This window comes from Paramisgurnus dabryanus, chromosome 17 (genome assembly GCF_030506205.2).
Source record: "Paramisgurnus dabryanus chromosome 17, PD_genome_1.1, whole genome shotgun sequence".
In the NCBI taxonomy this organism is placed as follows: Eukaryota; Metazoa; Chordata; class Actinopteri; order Cypriniformes; family Cobitidae; genus Paramisgurnus; species Paramisgurnus dabryanus.
Genome location: NC_133353.1, coordinates 23,754,555 through 23,778,098, shown reverse-complemented (window position 1 = coordinate 23,778,098; position 23,544 = coordinate 23,754,555). Strand labels below are relative to the sequence as shown.

General features: G+C 35.7%; 1 protein-coding gene across 1 annotated transcript in view; it reads right to left on the bottom strand.

Annotated features, from left to right (window-relative positions):
• The window catches only part of itpk1b (inositol-tetrakisphosphate 1-kinase b), a 68,948-nt gene that overhangs the window by 39,740 nt on the left and 5,664 nt on the right, over positions 1-23,544 (bottom strand). The window contains exon 3 of the mRNA XM_065288567.2: positions 5,818-5,842. Within this exon, the coding sequence (XP_065144639.1) occupies positions 5,818-5,842 (25 nt within the window). The remainder of the gene's footprint in view (positions 1-5,817; positions 5,843-23,544) is intronic.

Below are 23,544 nucleotides of genomic sequence, written 5' to 3'. Positions count from 1 at the left end.
TTAGCTTTGCAGCATTTGCTTTAGCGTTAGCTATAACAGGCATAACTAGGTTGTTTAAGAGAATGGTATCGGATCGGTACATGGGTTCAAGTACTCGCCGATTCCGATGGCAGAATTTTTTGTGGTATCCGACAAATTTCCGATACTGGTATCGGAATCGGAACAACTCTACTCATTTGCATTTTCAAGGACACACCCAAAACAGCACATTTTTGCACACACCTACAAAGTGGCAATTTTAACAAGCTATAATAAATTATCTATATGGTATTTAGAGCTAAAACCTCACATATGTGCTCTGGGGACACCAAATATTTATTTGACATCTTAAAGTTTTGTGCCATGGCCCCTTTAACTAATCTTGGACTGTCCCTAACAATTTTGGTAACTGATAATGAAGTTTTTTGACGTTTTTTTTGTAATATAAAATAGACCTAAATGAACAATAACCTTTAAATTATTAAACGGTCAAGCGACATTAAATTCCTACATTACTCCCAAGTCGTAATAACCCACATCAATAGCCTAAATATCTTACATTTTTAAAAAGCTATTAGGATATCGATTACCAATATTATCCCTACCCACATAACCTAAGTGACATCAATTAAAATGTCAAGTCGTTTTAAAGGTGGAGCGAGTTATTACATTACATTATCTTTGAAATGTGTTTTTAATGCCATTTTTATACCCCCCAAAACTGAAGTAATGCATTTTGTTTGTGAGCAGCAGATATACGCCACACACAGGGAACAAAAATACAGTAAGATGAGAACAAAGGAGTCACATCAGGGAGTAAAATCCATCACCGCTGATGTCACCATACTTAAATCTTCCCTCATTCATAAAATATTGACATTCTTCCCAGCCAGCGTTTGTGTTTGATGGATCTGTTTTAGAAAATAAGCAGGGAATGGTTATACAAAAGCATACTGAGGTGAGAGACAAGCACCCTACAGCACTGATGGGCTAATAAGAAGCACTTTAAGATAACCAAAGTAAAGTGCTGAAAACCCCATATGATGCTTGTCTCATGATTCACCTCAATATGCCCATGGACCCATGCAGCATTTGAAGAAAACAGGAAATGCTATTCGTTCTAATGGAGACTCACATCTCCAGCCTCAAAGTATGAGAATTAAATATGAATCATGTAGTGCTCAGGAAGGAAATGAGCCTGATGAAAACATTGTCTGGGTTAATGTGTCTGAATGCATTACAGCTTCACTGCATGTAAATCCATAGTTTTTACTGTAAAAAAAACTGGCAGTTGTGGTTGCCAGAAAACCACCATAAAAATACAGGAAACATGTTTTAAAAATATGGTGCCATTTTCTTTTTCATTATAGTAATGTTTTGTTTATTTTACAACTCTTAACTGTAAAAGTTTGTAAATTTTAAAGGGTCAATTTTATTATTAAGTTGTTTAGACATATGTGTGTGTTGGCAGTGAGTGAACCCTACCATGAAAAAAATCTACCCACTAAACCACAGCAGTCTAAGTAGACATGCTGTTTTGATTCTTTTGGTAAATTGATGTCACTAACAAAGCCCCACCCACAGCCACTGACTGGTTAGAGCTCATGTTATAGTCGTGTGTAAGGTCTACCCCGTAGCTACACAGTGTAGGTTATCTGGAGCCTGTGTGTAGCTCTGCGTAGCCTGACGTGCACCTCGCCAAAATTTTAACAGAGCAAGTGCTGTGATTGGTCCACAAGAACCTCTGCGTCATAGTTATTTCCGTTTGCGACGGTGAGAACAAAGATGGGCCAAGTTGACCAGTGACTTAACTCAAACTGCAATATAATTTACTGCTTATTTATTTCCATCATTGCTGGTCTTCTCAAAACATACACAACAAGTTGCGGTTTCTTCTTCGTTTGTGGTTGACCAAGCTGCTTCTTCGTTGATGACCGCACTGCTACTGTGGTTACACATGTGGATACTGCCTACCAGCGGTCTGCATGTGTGTTTGCACATTGACGATGACGCAGATGTAAATATGAAAACTGACGCGTGACCTCACCGTTGCGGCTACGCCATAGGACCTACGCACAACCATAATGAGCCCTTAACTTTACCCAAAAGCTTTTCTAAATGTGTTTGTTAGCACATTGTAGCACTAATGCAGCTAAATATACTATTGTCTTAGACCGAATTCACAGAAATCACATCTATTTTTATCTGAAATTTTAATCTCAAAATTAGATTGAGACTGGATTTCATCCAACATTTGCCACTAACTAACTATTATAACATTATCCAAAATGAAAATAAACCTACCCAGCCTCACGACTTTTATAAGACCCATCCCTAAAAATAAAAAGCTTTCATATAAACAACAGAACTCAATGGGAGGTCCAATGATATATATTTAAGTCTTTTTCGAGGGCTGAGCCTGTCCTTGCCTATTTATTCACAAGAAAGCCTTGTCTTTGTTTTCCCACACTTAAATAAAAAGCCAAAAGGTCAGCCTCAAGGGACTGTTGGGTTTTGGGATACTCGCATGCATTGATGTGACCTCCAGATTACAGCGAATGCCTAACACGCACATAAGAAGTGATGACGTCAAGAACAAGTAAAAAAAAAACAACAAAATAGAACTAGATTTGTCATTTCGTTGATTTTCATTCATGCATTTGGCAGTCACTTTTATCAAGGTATACACTTTTATCAGTATGTGTGTTCCCTGGGTTCGAATCCATGACCTTTTGCAATGTATAGCATCCTATACAGAAGACTTGTACATATTGTACATTATACTCACCGCCATCATGCAAGTTTGTTTGTCAGATGCTGTGTGGTTGCTAAAGTGAGTTTTGAGGGGTTGCTGGGGGGTTACTACAGTATGCACCTGCCAGGAAGTTCGGGCTGGTTGCTAAGGCAGTATTAGCCAGTTGCTAGAGCATTCTGATGCTTTCTTACTGGCCCAGAAGAATAAAAAGTCCACACCTAAGTATGGTTTTATGATATATCTTAAATCTATCACTATTATCTTTTTTCCATTTAATGGTCTACCAGACAAAAATCTTAAAGGATAATTCCAGTATTTAACACATTGTGTCTCATTTCTGGTTTGTTTTGGATGAACTACAGTGATGGACACTGAAATTTTGACAATGGGTCGTGTCTTGACTTTTTGACTCGTTTAGAAGCGTCTCTTGACTGCTTCAGAATGGAAGTCAAGGGCCATGCACAAACATGTCATTAAAACAACACTTAACGTTCATTTTCAAAACTATGCTACTCACCGAGTGGTTTGTGGTGTTCGTTGATGATTAAAAACAAGTAGTGTAGCGAAATACAGTTTCTGTCGTGTTTTATTTGGCATTTTGTAAAATTCCATTGACTTCTCTTGGAAGACTAATTGCTCGCTGATATATCACTCCGCCGCTGGAAACGGGAAAGGGGTCTGTTTACATGTGGTTGTAGTTTTTTCGCTCGGTTTCTCTCGTAAAATTTTTCCCATATTTAATGGCTCCGTGACCAGCCTTATGTTTGAAGTTGAGCTCGATTGTGACTGTCTAAACGCTAGACACCGAGCGTACTTGTACGGCAAAGTGGTTGTCGCCATCAAGTGGTCGGGAGTGTGCTAACGCTTCAGACTCAAATATAGAGCGGAAGTATATACGCGGTTGTGAGGTATCTGAAAAAATAGTTCCACTACAGCAAATAACATGGATTGAAATCATACATTGCGCCAATATATTTGTTTTTAATCATCAACGAACACCACAAACCACTCGGTGAGTAGTACAGTTTTGAAAATGAACGTTAAGTGTTGTTTTATTGACATGTTTGTGCATAGTCATTGACTTCCGTTCTGAGGCAGTCAAGAGACGCTTCGACATGAGTCAAAAAGTCAAGACACGACCCATTGTCAAAATTTCAGTGTCCATCACTGTAGTTTATCCAAAACAAACCAGAAATGAGACTCAAAGTGTTAAATACCAGAATTATCCTTTAAAGGGGACAGAGAATGAAAAACCATTTTTAACTTGTCTTTGTTGAATAATGGCAGTCTACCCGCAATCACAAACATACAAAAAGTGCTAGACATGCTAAACATCTCAGTCTCATAGAAATTCCTCTTTTAGAAATGTCAGCCAGAAAACGGCCCAATTTGAAAAACTGAAGCTTATGACATCACAGGCATCTAACTGCCCCTCCACTTTAAAATAATTGGCTACATTTTTTGAGTTGTAACAAGTCAGCCAATCAGTAATGAGATTGCAAGTTAAGCCAGTAGGGGGAGCCAAATAGGTGCAAAACCACTTGTTTAAAATCCCCCACCCTAATAGAGCTATCTGAGAGAGGTTTTTAGGAAGCTTCTAAGGCATTACAGACCCAAACAATCATTCTATGTCACCTTTAAGTGAAATAATAATCACAACTCACCTCTCTTCAGTACACATAATAATTGGGAACCACCAGTAACTAGACACGACTCAAGTCCCAATGATCTCACAAAAGCCTATTGAGTTTTTTTCCCTGTGGTTTTACTCTATAGAGAACTTGCTTGAGGAACTTAGTTACCAAACATTACATCACTGTTAGTAATCTGGAAGCTGAAAACGGATCTCTTTTAGCACTCTAAGGTTAGAAGTCAAAGAGTTGTTGCTAACTCATACATGGTATAATGATTTGTAATGCTTGAACTATAGAAATGACCCCGTGTACATCTCAATCTGTAATGAACATCAATCATCAAAAGTTCAATGTGGCCAACTTCTGAAATGCGACTGGTAGATGTCTGCTTTACATGTGAGGAGTTTGGTCAGATTATGACAGGTGGTTTAAGGCTTTCCAGGTGCTGGCTTTGTTGAATGCTAAATGTAAATATTAGCATAGTCAAATGCATTGAGAGCAATTTTGGCTCACCTTTTTAAACAATCTTTCTAATGACAACAAACTAGGCACACCCCTACTGAAATAAAACAGCTAAAACCATCATACACTGGTTAGTGGGTTTTAGCTGGTCTCCCAGCCTAGTTTTACAAGCTGTAGCAAGCTTTGGTTACTTTTTAAACTTGTCCAGCTGGACTTGGGAGGACCAGCTTAAACCAGTAATAATTATATTTCATTTATACAATAAAAACATTATTATTATTTATTTGATTCAATTTCTTTACCTAATACTAATTTTAGAATCTACTTAATGTGCAACCTTGTTCGTTTTTTATAAATGTTTGTAATTTCTTTATTTGTTCTTAGATTTTTCCCACCCCTTTTTTGCTGATGCGAAAAATTATCCGTGACTCAAAAACCGTAATGTGATCCCAACCGTGAGTTTTTTGATCCGTCACACCCCTACCTTCAGAGGATTCATAATTTGCATTACCTGCTGTGCGCGTTCACCATGCTGGTCAGCAGGACACAACAGTGCTGAGAAATAAGGACGCATTTTAAGGCTTAATTTTAAGCAGCCTTCAAATTGGTACAGCCAAGTCATGCTACTATGATGCAATCGGTCTTGTAATACGCCAGTCGAAGGTCGCAGCCTTCAAAATTGGGTTACACATGATGAGTATTTAAATAAATATGAAATATGCTAACAAAATGTGAATGTTTTCTAGCTAATGCTAACAGCTAATGATAGCTAGCTAAGATAAATAATACATGCAATGTTCGGCAGGTGTACTTTATGGTTATCATTACAATCACTCATTCAATCAATCATTCACTGTGTTTGTAAACAAATCGCTGAACATCTCAAAAAAAGTGATTCAATTAAATTCAGTTCATTAATACTGACACACTGATACTGACAGAAGTGATTTTAGAAACATGTAAAAAAAAAATGTTAAAATTCCTTACCTGAACAACTTCTATCCCCCTTTTTCTGCAAGAAAGAAAAAACAATGACTGTTACTTTCTTCTCATTCCCCAGGCAATAATGATATTACATTAACATTTTAAAGGATAACATCATACTGGAATACTCTTTGATATGAAAATGTAATTTTTCTCATTTTAATTAGGCCTGGCAAACTCGATTCCTTTTAAGGATCCGGGTTATTGTGAGTCACTCACTGAAGTGATCCGGGTTGTGTGATTCACTTGAGTCATTTGAGTCAGTATTGCTAAATTGCCAAGGAAACTCAGTACAGACCCACTTGTAACCAGCTGATCCACGCGACTCGAGATTCTCAGAGCCGGAAACATTGCAGACTCGCAGACCATGGACATGAGACTCGCTCTACAGATCCACTTACCGGCTGATTCGCGTGGATCAGCCGGAGCCGGTTAGTGGATCTATAGAGCGACTGAAGTATCCTCAAAAGCAAATCCATAACAAAAGCCTTTCACTTCTGAAATAACATGCTTATAGGTTTTAGGTTTGGTGTGTATGGTCAACCATTTAAAAAAGAAGCCTAATAACAATAGCATAATAATATAGAGAAAATATAGAATAAAACTGTCCTGCTATTGTAGCCCTCAGAGCCGGAGAGACAGTTCGCGCTAGGGATGGGCATTCGATTAAGTTTTCTTTGTCGATCGTCGGGAGAATTAACGATCGACTATCGATTAATCATTAATATTTTTATAATAAAATTTGTTATTTAACTTTTATACTTAAAAAATGCAATGAATACAAATATACAGCGTGTTTTTCCTCGATGAGACCTTTATTATAAGATCAACTTGTGGCAGACATTTAAACTATGTTTCAAACATATATGTGCGTGCATGTGCGGTGCTCTAACGCAGCGGAACCTGCAGCTGCGAGCCAGCGTTCTTAAACAGAGACCTCATTAGTTCCAAAATAAATAAAAAAAAACAGATTCATGTTTAACATTAAATTAAACAAAAAACATAATACTTAGATCTGAAAGGTTTTGTCAAAATGTAACTCAAAATTATTCAAGCCAGAAGAAAGTGCAAGATATTAGCCTTCCTAACATTAGGCTATAACAAATTAGGCTACTTAAAGCCTCGTGAAAAATAACTAACTTAAGTAACTCGCATAAAACTTCTGCACCAGTCTACTGATTTTTTTTTTGAGAAATAAAAGCATGTTTTGGGGTCAGACGCGACCGCAACCCATGGTGACCATCAGTCCTGCTGCCGCCGAAAACAGCCGCTCCGAGGAGACTGACCGGGATGCACAGGTACCTCAGCGCTAACTTGGCTTATTCCGCATACAGAGTATGTGTGAAACAGCGTGCGTTTTGTGAGCCCCATTCACCATTGTTTAATTATACTAACATAGTCTTTTAGTTTTTATTTGTTGTAAAACAACAGTAGACACAAATTTACTATGGTCTCCAACTCCACAATATACCATAACCATGGTATTTGTAGTAAAATTCAGGAAATACAAATCGTTTTAATCTGCAAAAAAAAAAAAACATTTTCACAATGATAAAATCATGGCTAATTTTCCTAAGGTAGTAATTACAAAATTATATATGTTTGAAAGACGGAGATGCGCACCTGTCAATCTATTAAATAACAGAGCGAGGCCAGAGACAACGTGCTCATAAACGGGAGTAATATGGAATAATGTGTGCATCTTTGAATAACTGTAAGTATACATTTCTTTTAAATATATTTTGTCATATAAAGTTTTGAGACATGGCCTAATAATGCTTTTTTCACTTTAATTGCTCATTTAAACTTATTGTGCGGGTAACAGCGTTTTTGACGCATTTACCTCAGAGATTATTTTAGCAATATTGCTTTTTTCCGGTAATAATAATACAATTTATATTTCAATCCTGTTTCATTGTCTGTTTATTCATTTCATTATGCTGTTATGTTAATGTGAGGATATTTATTTGCCATATGAAACGTGCCGTTATATGAATACGTTTGTATAATATTCAAATATATGCGGAATAATGTGTGCGTCTTTGAATAATTGTATGAATACAGTTGCTTATTTTTGTCATAAAGTTTTGAGAAATAATAACATTGTGAGGATTTATTTCCATATGAGACGCTTTTTGTCGTTGAATACTCTCGTTTATTATTTGGAAATCATATACATACATAGTAGGAAATATATAAGTGGAAGGCTAGACTTGCAAAGTTACTCTTCTTATTTTTATTTATGATATATGTGGAGATAAATAAAGCATTGCAAAACTGCTGATTTGATCCATTCAGATCCTGACCACCAGGATAGAGATTTTAAACATCCTTAATCCACATTTACTAGTCTGTCAAATAATATCTAACATATATTGTTTTGTGAAAAAAAAAATGATGCTTTGTTCTATTGTTTATGCGGAAAAGTGTTCACAGAAAGTGTCAATCACATGAACATTTTATATGCAGAATAAGCGGTCAGCAGCGCACTGCAACGGGTGCTTGACGGATTCGCCGCACACATACGCAAACGCACTGCATACGCAAACGCACTGCATACGCAGTATTTGTGAAACAGGAGTTAGATAAAAAAAAATGCATTCAATTAATTGATAACAAATTAACGTGATCGACGAAATTCTTAACAATCAATTATCGATCGTCGATTAATTATGCCCATCCCTAGTTCGCGCAGATCAGCCGGTTACGGATCAGCCGGCGGATCAGCTGGTTACGGATCAGTCGGTTACGGATCAGCCGGTTTCGAGTTGAGAGACTCTCGAGTCAGAGCAGATTCGCATGTCTCTCGAGTCCGCATGGTTTCCGGCTCTGGGTGAGAATCTCGGGTCAGTTCGCGGCTCGCGCAGATCCGCAGGTCTCTCGAGTTTGCAATGTTTCCGGCTCTGAGTGAGAATCTCGGGTCAGTTCTCGCGCAGATCAGCCGGTTACGAGTGGATTTGTAGTGCGAGCGAAGTCTCATCAATAATGTTGAAAGAGGTTTGTGTGTGTGGTGGCGCTGTTTATGGTTTTACATTGAATTGTAGTAGGACTCAACTGATCCGGGTTAATGACACTAGAGACTCGCGACTCATGAGTTAAAGATCCGGGTTAAAGATCCGAGTGAGTCACGACTCCAACAGGTCTAATTTTAATGGACCTTAATGGACACCGACACTTCTCAACACTTAACAGTTTTTTCAACGGAGTAAAAGTGCATTTTTTTTTCTTGTCAAAAATGACAATCGTTTCGCTAGATAAGACCCTTATGCCTCGTTTGGGATCGTTTAAAGTCCTTTGAAACGCCGTTGAAAATAACTGTTAACTCTTTCCCCGCCATTGACGAGATATCTCGTCAATTAAAAGAAAACTCTTCCCCGCCAATGACGAGATTTTCCATCTTCCCGCAATACCGCTATTATCCACCAGGTGGCAACTTTTTAAAACCGAAAGTATTGCCCAATGGCAAGCTGCTGCATGTCCGTGTCTGTTTTAAAGATCGCTCTGAATGGGATCTATATGAAAAGTCCGTCATAAAAATGGAATTATCTCTGCTTTTTGCTCAAAATATGGTGTTTTTGCAAAAACCTACCCATATTCAAAAGCTGATTGCAAAAGAACCACTAAAGGTAGGATGAAACAGTTTTTTTTGTTTGAAAGCAGAGGGTCTGTTCTTTCATTTGGTATATTGTATGTGTATATATTTAAAGAAGAACATTTTCTGGAAGGCATTAAACTTTGGTGAAAATCATGAAAAACGCTGGCGCTGGCTGGCAACTTTTTTTAAAAACGCTGGCGGTGAAAGAGTTATGTTTTGAGTTAAGTGTTAAATGTTGGGATCCATTAAAGTCCATTAATGAGAAAAATCCTGGAATGTTTTCCTCAAAGAACATAATTTCTTCACGACTGAACAAAGAAAGACATCAACATTTTGGATGGCATGGTGGTGAGTAAATTATCTGGATTTTTAAGAAAATGGACTAATCCTTTAAATGTTTTCTACGCATTACTATATAACAGTAATATACCTCAGTACACAAGGGGGTGATAAAATTACTTTCAAACGTCTGCGCTATTAAACTTAACGTGTAATTTTAGTAGCTAGCTATAAAGATAGATAGTTAACTAACTTTAACTTGTTCAGCAAGATTGTATTTAAACTATCGCTGCACCATGACAGGAGTTGATCTAGATGAGAAATCTGACAGTAGGAGAACACAGTTAAGGTTAATGTGTTATATAGCTTTTTGCAAGACATTTTTTCCATTATAAATCACGCTCTAAAAAAAAATCGGAAAGTAACCCGTGTAGCTGGAAATGTGAAACGTGTGTACTTTTATACTCAACATTATTTCAATTTTAGGTTGATATCATTCATATGATGTGAAGTTTCTGATTCTGTCAACAAACGTCATATGGGAGTTTGTGCAAATGATTTAAGCCTGCATTCTGTGTGGGGACACATTGGGTAATTCATTATGGGTAGTGGATTATTTTGGTGGGAGACAGATTTAAAAAAAATCATCTTTGCGCTGTCTTGCGGATATGGAAACTGAAAAAAACATATATCCAAAAATACCCTTGAGTTTGAAGTTGTGGTTTTGATGAAGCCCCAGTGCTTCCCTAAAAATCAAAAATCTGCAGGCCTGTCAGAGTGTACAGAACACACATGCCTCAACTCCTCCTGAATGTGGAGAATGCTGTCAGAATTACATTCATCAAAAACTGAGCAAGCAGGAGGGAAAGAATGACATTTATTGTGAAAGAAAAGTGATCAAAAAATTGCAGATAGAAGGGCCTTTTATTGTGGTCAGGGACCTCTGGCTTTTAAATGTACATGGTTTAATGCACTCAATTCAACACTCACTTACAAACTAAATGGGATCAGCTTTCCTGTGATTCCTAACTATCCAAGTAGGATTTTTTTGTGAGGAGATTCTGCCAAACCTAAAGGGTAAATAAAATATTGGACTAAATCTAAGGCAAGACAATCCAACAGCAGTACTGTGTAAAACAAGACTCAAAGTTTTGACTGAGCTCGGTCACGGTGACAGATTAAGGCCACCGGATTTAAAGATAAAGACTGACGTATGTGTGGCTCAGATTTCTTTGCTGGGTTTTAGTCTGTTAACTAACTAAAGCAGGATATAATGGAAGGAGAAAGTAAAACAGGGCGAGCATGTAATCTTTTTTTTGACTATGATACGATATGTCAGACTCCAGAAAAACAATGCGCTCAGTTTTAGGCATAAAGACACAATACCTTTTCTTATAAATCGAACAAAGCTTAAACAATTAACTCACATATTCTGGTCTGAAACACAGTGAACATGAGACACAGCAGAGTGATGTTCAATGTTTGCCGCTTGCATAATTATAAAAAATTATTTCATTTAATAAATTTTTTTTTTAAATAAATAAACAAAATAATTAATGTAAAAAATAAAACATTATTTAATTAATTCAAAAATCAATCTAAAGAAATTGTTGCCTATTATTTATTTACTAAATTATTATTAAGTATATAATGTAAAAAATATATAATTTTCATAAAAAATTAAGTATTCAAAAGTCCCCTTTATATTTTAATATTATTAATATGTTCCCCACTTGCCTTTAAAACCACAGTTTTTAAAGATTTAAGTTTTAAGAATTAAATAAAAAATGTAAGTATAACTATTAATAATTTACAAAATAAATATACATTTTTTATGTTATATTTTTATATGTTTTATAATTAAAACAAATATTAAAAAGCCCCCTTAATATTTGAATAGTATTGTTATATTTGAGTTTTAAATGACTATAAATAAATAAATAATTAATTGATATGACAACATCAAAAATATTACAATTTACGAATAGTTAGCCTTGATGATAACATATTGTTATAAAAACAAACAAACAAAATAAATGAGTACATAAATAAATAGATATAAAATGGAAAACTCAAACAGCCTTGTGAGTAATCTAAAGATAACATCCGGGATTCAGTGAGCACATTTACATCAGCCTGGAAGATATGAGCATGTGTATGGTTACATACCACAAACTCAACTTCAGTCATTTCAGCTCCACTTACTTCCCTAATAGTATGCTTTCATTCATGATTCATGATCATTTAGTCACGCAGACGTTCAACACTTTAAATTAAGTTTCATATCAAGATCATAGAGTGATAACTGGAGTACCATAAACAACACAGCTGGAAAGGTTGACTTCAAAAATGGTTAATTTAATTGAAAATTAATTATTAAATCAATAATTAATTATTAATAATACTATCAGTGTATGTAAAATGAAATTGAAAACAGTACAGATACAGAAATGTGCATGTGGTGAACCACACTGCTAAACAGCACATCTGCAGCACAAGCCACAAAAACAAGTGTTTACACTAACAAAACAATTAAAAACCTAGCCAAACATTAACTTCACAAATTCTCTATTTTTGGAATATAGATTTAGACTGTGATGGCAAGCACAAATATAAATTACACCGAACAAAACTTCAGTTCTGCTTTTGAAACACAGAGTAGCTACAAGAATCATTTTAAAGTTCTTAAACTCTTAAAGCAAATCTAATCCTCTATTAGGTCTGGTCCATAACAAATGAAGCCTATGGTTTGAACAATAAAACATAATTCATAATTTTATACGTGATTTATATCTGATTGTACATGACAGGGGATGGGTGGTACTGTTGAGGCGATAACCTCATTGCTTAAAGAGCGCAACCATGAACTCTCATGACCTTTGTTTACCCCCGCTGCATGAGCGAATAATAATCATCAGCTGTTTAGGACAGGAACGTGCAGAATATTCATGGTTACCAAACACACAAACCGTTTTCTTAATGCCATGCCAGCATCTATGGCTGCCTGTGTTCATAACCGTTTGGTTTTAAATTAGTTGCTATGCCTCATTTGTTGCACCTGTTAAAAAAACTTGAACTACAGTTGTTGGGTTATTGTATTATTTATTTTGTATTGTGCAGCCTATAATTAATTGCAAAATGAGGAAGGAAAAGGGAGTTGTTCATTAGGGTACGATTTGGAAACGTTCCATGCAAATTACACAGGAATAAATGGAAATTGTGGCATACATATGAAAATGAGTCAGATGTCGAAGAAGCTATTGTTTGTACTTATACAGTTTTTATGAATTACCGAAAATGTACAAATCATTTTCATTAATTCCTTAAGTTTCCAACTTGGAATATTTCTAAATTTCCTGAGCTAAGCCTATTCATGATAGCTAAATATTTTATATAGATTGCACTCACAATCCGCAATTTTAGACCAGAGTATAATTTTCACATTGAATGTAAAAGAATAATAGCAAGTAACGGTTAAAGGAAAACACCACCTTTTTTCAATATTTCACTATGTTCTTAACTTAATTTTGACAAATTAATACATACCTATCTTTTTTCAATGCGTGCACTTAATCTTTGTACAGCACATCATGAATGTGTTAGCATTTAGCCTAGCCCCATTCATTCCTTAGGATCCAAACAGGGATGAATTTAGAAGCCACCAAACACTTCCATGTTTTCCTATTTAAAGACTTTTACATGAGTTGTTACACGAGTAAGTATGGTGGCACATAATAAAACATGGGAATTTTATTAAAAATGAGAACTATATTGTATGGCGGAAGAGCACTTAGTTTGCATCACTTACAAAATACATGAAATTACATAATGTACTCTATAGTCTATAGTGAAATATTTTAAAAGTAGTCTACCCACCTGGTTCAATTGAAAATCAGTTTAGTAAAAATTCTCAGTCGTTCACTACCAATAACCCCTTTATAAATCATGATTAAAATGAGATTTGTTTTCATGATACTTCTGTGGTGCTTTTTATTATTTGTTGAGCTCATTTGTAGGACTTCTAAATTACTACATTTACATTACTTTGTGTTTAACACTTGAAAACACACAATCTGGCCACTGACAAGAACATCAACCTCTGCAAGAAAATCAAGAGTTGACGGGGGTAAAGACTGTCATAAAGGCTTTCCTAGAAAATGATGACACATATTTGGGACATGTTGTGACAAATATGACAGGTGTCAACAGAGATATGCCTAACACTAAATTGCTCTTTTCCTTTACTGAGATTGCTTCTGGACAGCTCAAGTAATTTTTCTAAAGAGGTTACGAAGAGATTACAATTTTAATCGGCAAAACATTTATCTGTGTTAGTCAGAAGGTCACCAATACATAAAAAAACGTAAAGAAAAATGTATACTATAGGTACACAGTCTTGAGTTTACCCAAAGACTATTACTAAATGTTTACATATTTGATAAGGTTTAATAAGATACATATTAGGGATATTAACAATTAATCAACAATTGATTCATAGATTTTCAATAACTTAAAGGTATAGCGGAAGATTTTCTTTTTCCGGGTGGATCATCCAGACTATTGGTCCTCCTAGTTGTCAATCAGGAGTGTTGCGCAATTGCATTTTTTAAAAAAGTGGAGAAGGCGGTTCTTTTTTAAAATTCGAGAAAATCCTCCGCTATACCTTTAATCAATTAAGCTTATCAAGTTTATAGATGCATAAGCAAGCAACTAGTTGTCAGAAAAACTGCAACACTGTTAAAGTACAAAAATTATCTAAAGTACACTAAAGTGCATGTAGCTCGTAGCATCCACCCTTGATTAGCTTGATAAAGTAATGCAGGGTTTATGAAGTCATCAGTGTTCCAGGTTTTCATCACTTAACACCATGAAAAGCTGAGAATCAGCAAGATGCCCCGCACTTGTGTGTTACAGCTACCATTATATTTCTTTAATATATATTTTTAATTATTACAGTTATATCATCTTTGAAGTGGTCACCACTGTGCCCTTTTGTCATCTTAGAAACAATCTCATTGGATACTTTTTAAACAGCACTTCTTAAACAGCTGGCTTTCAAAAAACTTATAAATCCATTAAGCCACTGATAAGAAAACTCTTTGCCATGAGTTTGCAGTAGCCTGGATTAATGCATTCATTGATTTAACCATATGCCGTAAAATACAACCTACACTACATTAACAAGGCATGTGCAGGCAGTGTTGTTGCAGTTTGATACGCACATAATGATGCAAAGATTGTTGATATCTTGTTGTGGTACAGTACAGAGGCGTTTCCAGCATTGAAGGGCATCCGGGGATTAGCCCAGACCATATTAAATACAGGGATCACTCGAAGTGAGGATAAAGTGTATAATAAAAATATTAACGTGACCTGTAGCATATAGACCAATTTCGTGTTTGCAAACAGAGATGATGTTTTTTGTGGGCGGAGCAAAACTGGTTGCAGAAAGTGACTGCTCCGCAGTAGGGTTGTGAAGTGTTTTAGCATTAAACCGTGATTTTTATGGATCCGGTGTTCTGTTGAAGTCTGATTCCTTTATGTTTCCCTTTAGTGCAATGTTTCTTATAGCGTTTTAATCACATTACGTTTATTTTTTTAGATAGATAAAAAGTTTAAATGGCTTGGCTACTGATATGCATGTATGTAATGTATATGTATTGTTCTTTTTTGCTAAATCAAATATTTTTACAGTCTGAATCGCTAAAGTACATGTAAAAGCAATACTATCATGTATTATATATAATAGCGTTTATTAAATATTTCATAATTTTCCTGTTTTCTATTATTTCTTCCTTAATAAATTATAATTGTAACATGATAAAAACGCTATAAGAAACACATGGAGGGAACAGACTTCGACAGAACACCGGACATCTTCTCTACTTATTTTCTATTCTAATTATTAAAAGATTCCCAGATGATTTCCTTGCTCCATTCTGTCCGTTTAAGGGCTTATTGTAATCATAAACACCTACGTTTGTCTTCAAATGATGTCTTTGACGATGGTATTCTATAAAAATGAAAGCCATCTTTTTTGGCATTCTTATTCTGACACTTAACAGCACAACAGGACATTTTCTAGTGAGTTATCTTGCTCTTTTCACTCGTGTCTAATTCATTTCCACTGTTTTTCTGCAACCGCATTGCGCGCGCAGCTTGCAGTGACGTAACTGTGACGTCTACTCTAAATTGGTCTATAAAAGTGTAGTCACCTAATTGCGGCAGTAATTGTGTCAATAAGTGTCATAAGAACTTTGATCTTTCCTCTCAAGTAGATTTTGCACGTGAGTTTTACTCAGACATGACATGATTGGACAGCAGCTTAGCTTAGCCAGAGCCGTTTGAATTTAGCTGGTGACTGACGTATTTAGCTTCTAAGGGTGTCGATTTTAAATCGAAATCGATCGAAATTAAGTCACAACCTCGAACTTCGAATTAAAAAATGGGATTGTTGATGCTGCCACGCCCCATGTCATGTGCGGTCGGCTTGCCAAGCGGGAGAAAAACCTCTCAGATATTTATATTTTATCACGAGGGATGTATTGCTACAACTCTTTGAAATGCATATCATAAACAGGATTACTACCTACTGTTCTGCCTTCGGACAGATTGCGGCTCTCTGCACGTGAGTGAGAATGAGGCGCCAAGAAGCAGCAAATTATATTTTAAACAAAAGGGATAGTTTTCCTCAGCTCGCATGAAACGCATAAAACTGACAAATCGTAACCTAAGAATCGAAACTGTAATCGAATCGAGTATTTGGAGAATCGTGACACCCCTATTAGCTTCATAGCTTTATAATTTAGCAGGTATTATTTATGCTCTAACAGCAACATTACACACTAACTAAAGTTTGAAAAATGGAATCAGGAAAAACGGGACCTTTAACATCTTTCAGTGCATCCAATCTATAAATTGTTTTTATCAGCAAATCAAACTCATGACCTTTGCAAACTGCAGAAACACTGTGCATTTCACAAAGTTTCTCTATCAGCAGCTTCAGACAGAATCAAAGATCTTTTTTGCTTTGTCTGCTGAATTTTTTGGGAAAATCTGCGGAATTCTGCAGAATGATTTTAAATGTTATAAAAAGATCTGAGAGAAATCAAACTGTAAATATTACAAAATAAAATCTAAAAAATTTACTTTTTTAAGGTTTTCTATACAACAAAATTCCATTAGCTTATGATTAAATCAAACCAAATGAGAATTAAACTGAACCAACATGAACAAGATAATGTGCATGTCATAGAATTATATTTAGACTTGTATACAATTACATATATTTTTTGTTTATAGTAAAACATATATTTTACACATTTTGCATGTATCAAGATAATTTCATAATTTTTACAACAGTTTAAATAATATAACTTCAAATTAAACAAAGCAAGAGCGTTTGTCTTATAAATGGATTTGAAATGATCATAGGCTGACTGTCGCGTCGCATACGCCTTGACAAAGACAAGGGAAATCGCTAACTGCGCAATAATTTTTATTTCATATAAAAATAACACAACAACTGTTATATTTCTTTAATATATTTCTTTCTTTATTACGTTAATCATTTTTAAAGTAGTCACCCTTTGCCCTTTGGTCAACCAGATTCTTGAGGTCTTATCCTAGGACACTTATTAAACAAGACTTTTAAAACAGCTGGCTTTCTACCAGGTTAAAAAAAAACTTCTGTTCTAAATCCTCCAAGCCACTGCTGAGAAAACTCTTTCCTCATGAGTTTGCAGTAGTCTGGATTAATGCATTAATTGAATTAACAATATGCCGTAAAATACGACCTAGAATATTTACAACAAGGCACCAAGCAGGCAGTTTTGTTGCAGTATGATACGCACGTAATGATGCAGTGGTGTCAAAGATTGTTATCTTGCGGTACAGTACAGACACATTACCAAAATAATCTTTGTCTATTTGATGTTATTCTGTCAGTGTGTTTATTGTCTCAAACCTCCATTTCACGTAGGCTACACAATCTAGTATAATTTACATTCATGCATTTGGCAGATGCTTTTATCTTTTATAACAGTGCATCCAATTCATACATTGTTTTTATCAACATGTATGTAATCAAATCTATGACCTTTGCAAACTACAGAAACACTTTGACATTTGGGACAACATATGCGACCCATGCTGACAAAATGAATGTTGGAATAGTAGAAATGTCCATTTTGGTCGAAACTGAGGTTTTCATACAAATAAGTACATTAAACCCTCGTCTGGCGTTCCCAATGCTGAGAGGTGTACCGTCCTAAATGCTTAACCTGTTCAAAGACGCGTGTCCATCCGCATGTGTGTGTGACATTTTGGTTTCAGTTTTAAAACATGCAGAAATGAGAAAAATGCAGAACTTGCTTGATGTTTAAAGAGTTATTAAGAGAGATAAGAAATTAACTTCCTCGTGCTGACTGACAGATTCGCTACAAACAGACGCACGAGCATGCGACCCTGATATAAACACAGAACTACAGTTTTAAGATATGGATATAATCTGTTTTGTCTTTAGTGAATTTTTGGTTAACTGTTGGGGAAAAATATCTGATATGTAACATTATATTTTCATTACAGTAGATCTTAAAGCTGTCTGTCTCAATGTTAATCAAACAATAAAAGAAAGAAAGAAGTTGAACATATATTTTTCCTTTAGTATTGTTTTTGACTTTGTGTGCGCCAAATCTACATTTACATTTAGTCATTTAGCAGACGCTTTTGTCCAAAGCGACTTACAAGTGAGGTAAACTTGTATTAGTTTTACCGGTGATTTTGTGTCGTAGGATAAAAAAACCTGTATTTACCTAGGCATTGATGCATTATAAGAGTTTTGTACATGGTATTGACATATTGTGAGCCTCAAACATGATTGTTTCCTCATTCTTTTGTAAACCTCGTGCATGCAAAAGACTGCCGAAAACATGCCAATCTTAACATAACACCACCTGTGACGTTACAGTCATGATGTTCGCCCCTAACCTTAAATTCCATATTTAATTAAATAGAAAGCTGTTAAAAATGCTAAAAACAAAGATGTGATTGCTGAGTAAGCGCTGCATGCTAGTAAATGCTATATGCTAGCATTTAAGCCCGATTTATAGTCGTGCGTAAGCTCTACACCGTTGGTTATCCGTAGCCTCTGCGTAGCCTGACATGCACCTCGCAAAATTTTTAACAGCACGTCAGTTCTACACAGACCACAAGCGCTATGATTGGTCCACCAGAACCCCTCCCGTCATGGAAAAAAACTGTATCATAGGTATTTCCGTTGGCAACGGTGAAGAAAGATGAGCCAAGTTGAGGAGTGATTTAACTCAAACTGCAACAAGAGTCGCTGTTTATTTACTTCCATCATTGATGGTCTTCTCAAATCAGACACAACAAGTTGCTGTTTCTTCTTTGTTTGTGGGTTAACTTGCCAAGCTGCTTCTTCACTGATGGCCAAACTGTTACTATGGTTACACGCGTGGATACTGCCTACCAGCGGTCTGCGAATGTGTTTGCACATCGACGCGGACGACGACGCAAAAGTATAAATAAAAACCGTTGCGGAACCGATGCGGAACCTACACTGTAGCGGCAACACTGTAACACTGTAGGATTTTTCAGGCGAGTCGAAGTACTCCCAAAAGTGCTATTCCGCCATAAAATATAGTTCCTCTTTTAAATCCGCTTAGAAAAGCGCTACGTTTTATTTTGTAAAGACGGAGATATAAAGGATGTCATACTACTCTATAGGTACTTCATTAACATCAGAAATGCAGAAACAGCGTGTGTTACGTGAGCTTTAAAATCTGTATTTTTGTCTGATATTTTTTGACAGGCTCAAACATATAAGGTCTGTTTACTAATGTGAGCTACTGGCATGAGCCTCAGAGCAGAGCAATCAGAGCAGAGCTCAATATTATTGTTCATGACCCTTTCAAATAGGGAAATAATAGACCATTTCATTCAAAGGAGAAATCCTAGGGTTGTAAATGGACATGTAAAAATGTTTCTGGATAATTTTTGCACTAAACAAAGTTACATACCTCATATGTAGATATCAAAGAATAATTTAACATATTTTTTCAAAGTATTCTTTGGCACCTTTAAGGTATGGATGCGGTGATATAACTCGATTTTTCTCAAAACTGACTTTGCTGACTCTATCAGCTTCAAACAGGTGTAGCTCTATAATTTTTTTTTTTACATTACAACAAATCATACATCATTTTAGAGTTTTACTCATTTTTGAAAATTTGCTAATTCCGACTCATTTTGCCAACACGGGTCACAAATTATTTTATAACTTCCGCAATCCTTAGTTGTGAGAACTGATGTTTGCAATTGGGTATAAATATTTTATTGCGTAATAGTGACATAATTCCAGAAATAGTCATTCTTTAAAGTTAGGGTATTTTTAACTGCTGATGTGATGATGATAACTACATACGTTCTAAGAAAGGATGTGTTAGTTTTACACTTTGTTTTGTGTTATCCCATTTAACACATCATGTGTTATTTTAACACATTATGTGTCATTTCGTGTTGATTTTGTGTTTAAATAGATAAAAGGGACAACACAAGATGTGTTAAAACAACACAAAGCATGTTGTTTCAAAAATAACACAGAGATTTTAACACATTTGTTTTAAAAGTGTAGCAGGGCGATTAAAGTCTGAGGTATATAGAAATAAACAGTTTCTGAAATTCAAACATTGGCTGATTTATCGGTGTATGGTGTATCCCTTCCCCATGAGGGTATTCGATTAAAGGGGATAACATACTATTTTGAATCTCATGAGATAACCACACAATTGTACTAAAATCATGCTATAGTCATGCTGCCAAGGATTATTGCCTAGTCGAACTGCAAACTTATTTTCTCTATGACAGTGTGCATTTAAATATTAACATAAATAATGCATGCACTGATAGAAATGTTTTTAAATTACTTAAAGGTGATGAATACCTTATGTTTATGTTTGAGCCCATATAAGATGAAGAAACAGTATGAGGAATAATCAATTATTCGTAGATTGGAAATTATAGTTGTGGTAAATTTGTGTGTTTTTTGTATGGACCTGCAAAAAGTAACTGTAATGTCAATAGTAGAACTTCAGTCTAAAGTTTTACACTAGCATATAGCATTAACTAGCATATAACGCTAACTCGACATACAACTTCGTGGTTAAGTAATGTTAAGATTGGCCTGTTTTCCAACGTTCTTTTGCATGCTTGAGGTTTACATAAGAATGAGGAAACAATAGAGTTTGAGGTTCACGATATGTCATTACCATTTACAGAACTCATCTATGCCAAGGTAAATACAGTTTTACATTCTACAGAACCTTTAAATTGACATCTGCTGCTACTGACAGATACCGATAGTTTTGCTCCTTATTTCAAATGATTATGTTGTAAAATCCTATAGATGCATGATAATGTGAAAAACTGCTTTTATCTGTTGATACACCTTAATAAAAACATAATAATAATAATAATAATAGCATTTCATTGTGTTTCTGCAGCATGTGTAAGCTAGAGTCTAATTGATTTTCGTTGTAAAACTTTAATTTTTCAGAAATCTCGTTTTTTGGTTGTGCATTCCAATTAGGGCTGTCACTTTTTATTCGATATTCGAATATGCATTCGAACATGACGTGAAATATCCGTATTCGAACTATAAATAAACCATCCGGTTTTTTAAATGCCATATGTAACGCATTTTTTACAGTAACACCTCGTAATAGGAAGGAGGCTGAGAGTGAGACCGACGACGGCGACTGTGCGCAAGAGAGGGAAATAAATTGGACCAACATGAACCTAATGTGCATGTTAAGATAGAATTATAGTTTGTATATAAAATGACATATTGTTTATAGTGTTAAATATTATATCAGAATAAAAGCTTGTGTTAATACGTTCGCATTATGAAATTAGCATGAATGAAGATAATTTTATTATTTTTACCACGCAATGTAAACTTTATATTAAACAACAACAGCATTTGTCTTGTAAACGGATTTTAAATGATCATGTGCTGACTGTCGCGCGTCACATAGACGACAGAGTCAAGTGAGATCTGATTAACTCATCTATAAGTTTAATTTCATCTCAAGTATCAAAGGGTTTGTGCTCTCTATCATTGAAAACGGGCAAGCAAACAGCACGCGCAGGGTTAATGTACTTGTGAATGACGGCTCACAAACGCGCGGGATAGGCTTTGTATAAGTGTGCTTGTTGTCAATGACAGTTCTGGTCACAAACACGCTCAAGCGCGGGATATGTGTGCTTGTCAATGATGGGCATTAAATCCGCGAAATTCCGCGGAGTTTTCTGCCGAAATCTGCGGGCGCGAATTCCGTTTGCGTCTGTCTATATACTCCTGCTGCTATTTAAGTTGTCACGTTATTGTTTGTAACTGTTCTGAATCATTTTTTTTTTATATATATATAAGTTTGTTATTCATAAGTTGATAACCTGCTGTTTCAAACATTAAGTAAAAAGTAATCCAGACAACCCTGTGTATGACTGTCACTGCTACAGTAGTAATTTTGTGATTGAATCTCCATTACGGTGGGTTTTTGATGCGCGTGGGGGGCGGCGCCTAGATATTCGAATATATTCGGATACATTGCATGATATTCGAAATCCGTTCGAATTAGATTTTTCTCAAAAGTGACAGCCCTAATTCCAATTAATATCAATTCAACTGCAGTTGGTTTGTTTTGATTTAAACCTTCATAACTTAAAAAATACAGCTAAGTAGCACCATAAAACAAAATAACATGATAACATAATAATAAACATGTTTTGACAAAAATGTTAAAAACGGATTTATCTCGTTTTGCAACGAAACTCTTTAATTGTCATTTAAATAACGAGTAACATTATCCACGTCTTTAGGTAAATGTCACATTCTTTTCCCCAAAAAACAATAGTTTGATTTCAGTCGGACTAATCATTTGCATGACATTTTTGAAAAGCTTAATTAGTGCTTTATAAACACTCCTAGGGCGCTATTATAAACCATACGCAATGAGATGCCAGTCACGACATTAGAGTTTTTTGCTAGTTTCAACCCGACGCTATTGTTTTTTAAATAGCAAATGCACTCACATTGCAGTGTTTCCCACATATTATATTAACTTTACTTGGGGGAACGTCCAGATATATTAACAAGCGCCCAAGTATATCTAGCATCCAATTTTGTCTTTTTTGTTCTTCCGTGAAAATGACACTCTTTAATGCTGCGTTAACACCAGCCGTGGTAGAGGCGCCAAGCGCGAGTAATTTCAATGTCTCGTGGCACGAATTAGGTGTTTGGCGCGATAGATGCGTTTCCGCCTCATTCGCGCCCCTAGTCCGAGCGAATTGCGCGAATTGAGCGTTGCCATGGGAAACGCGCAAGTCGGAAAATTTGAACATTGGCGGAAAAACGTGCCGCGTTAACCTATCAGGAACTTTCTCTATTAGTGACGTGATTACAGGAAGCGAAAGAAGTTGCAGAAGCCCCTCCCATAACGTGAATTTCCATGTGAATGTCTCGATTACTAGAATTTCACACGTGGCTTTCATGCATGAATGAAGCGAGTAAACTCAAAATGTTCAAGCGGCAAACTAGTAGACGCGCAGACCAACAGTAATAATGACATTTTGCGTGCGAGCACGTCATGTCTCTTCCAATGAGTTCGGTGTGAAAAACTTTTTTTGTCAGTGGGTAATGATTGCCCTTTTCACCTGTAAAAGTAAATTTCAGATTTGTGAGAAACACTGCATTGTTAGCGTGTTGCTAATTTGAGGCAACTGAAAATGATTGTGCCATTGATCATTGGCACAGAAATGTTCAAAAATATCTGAAT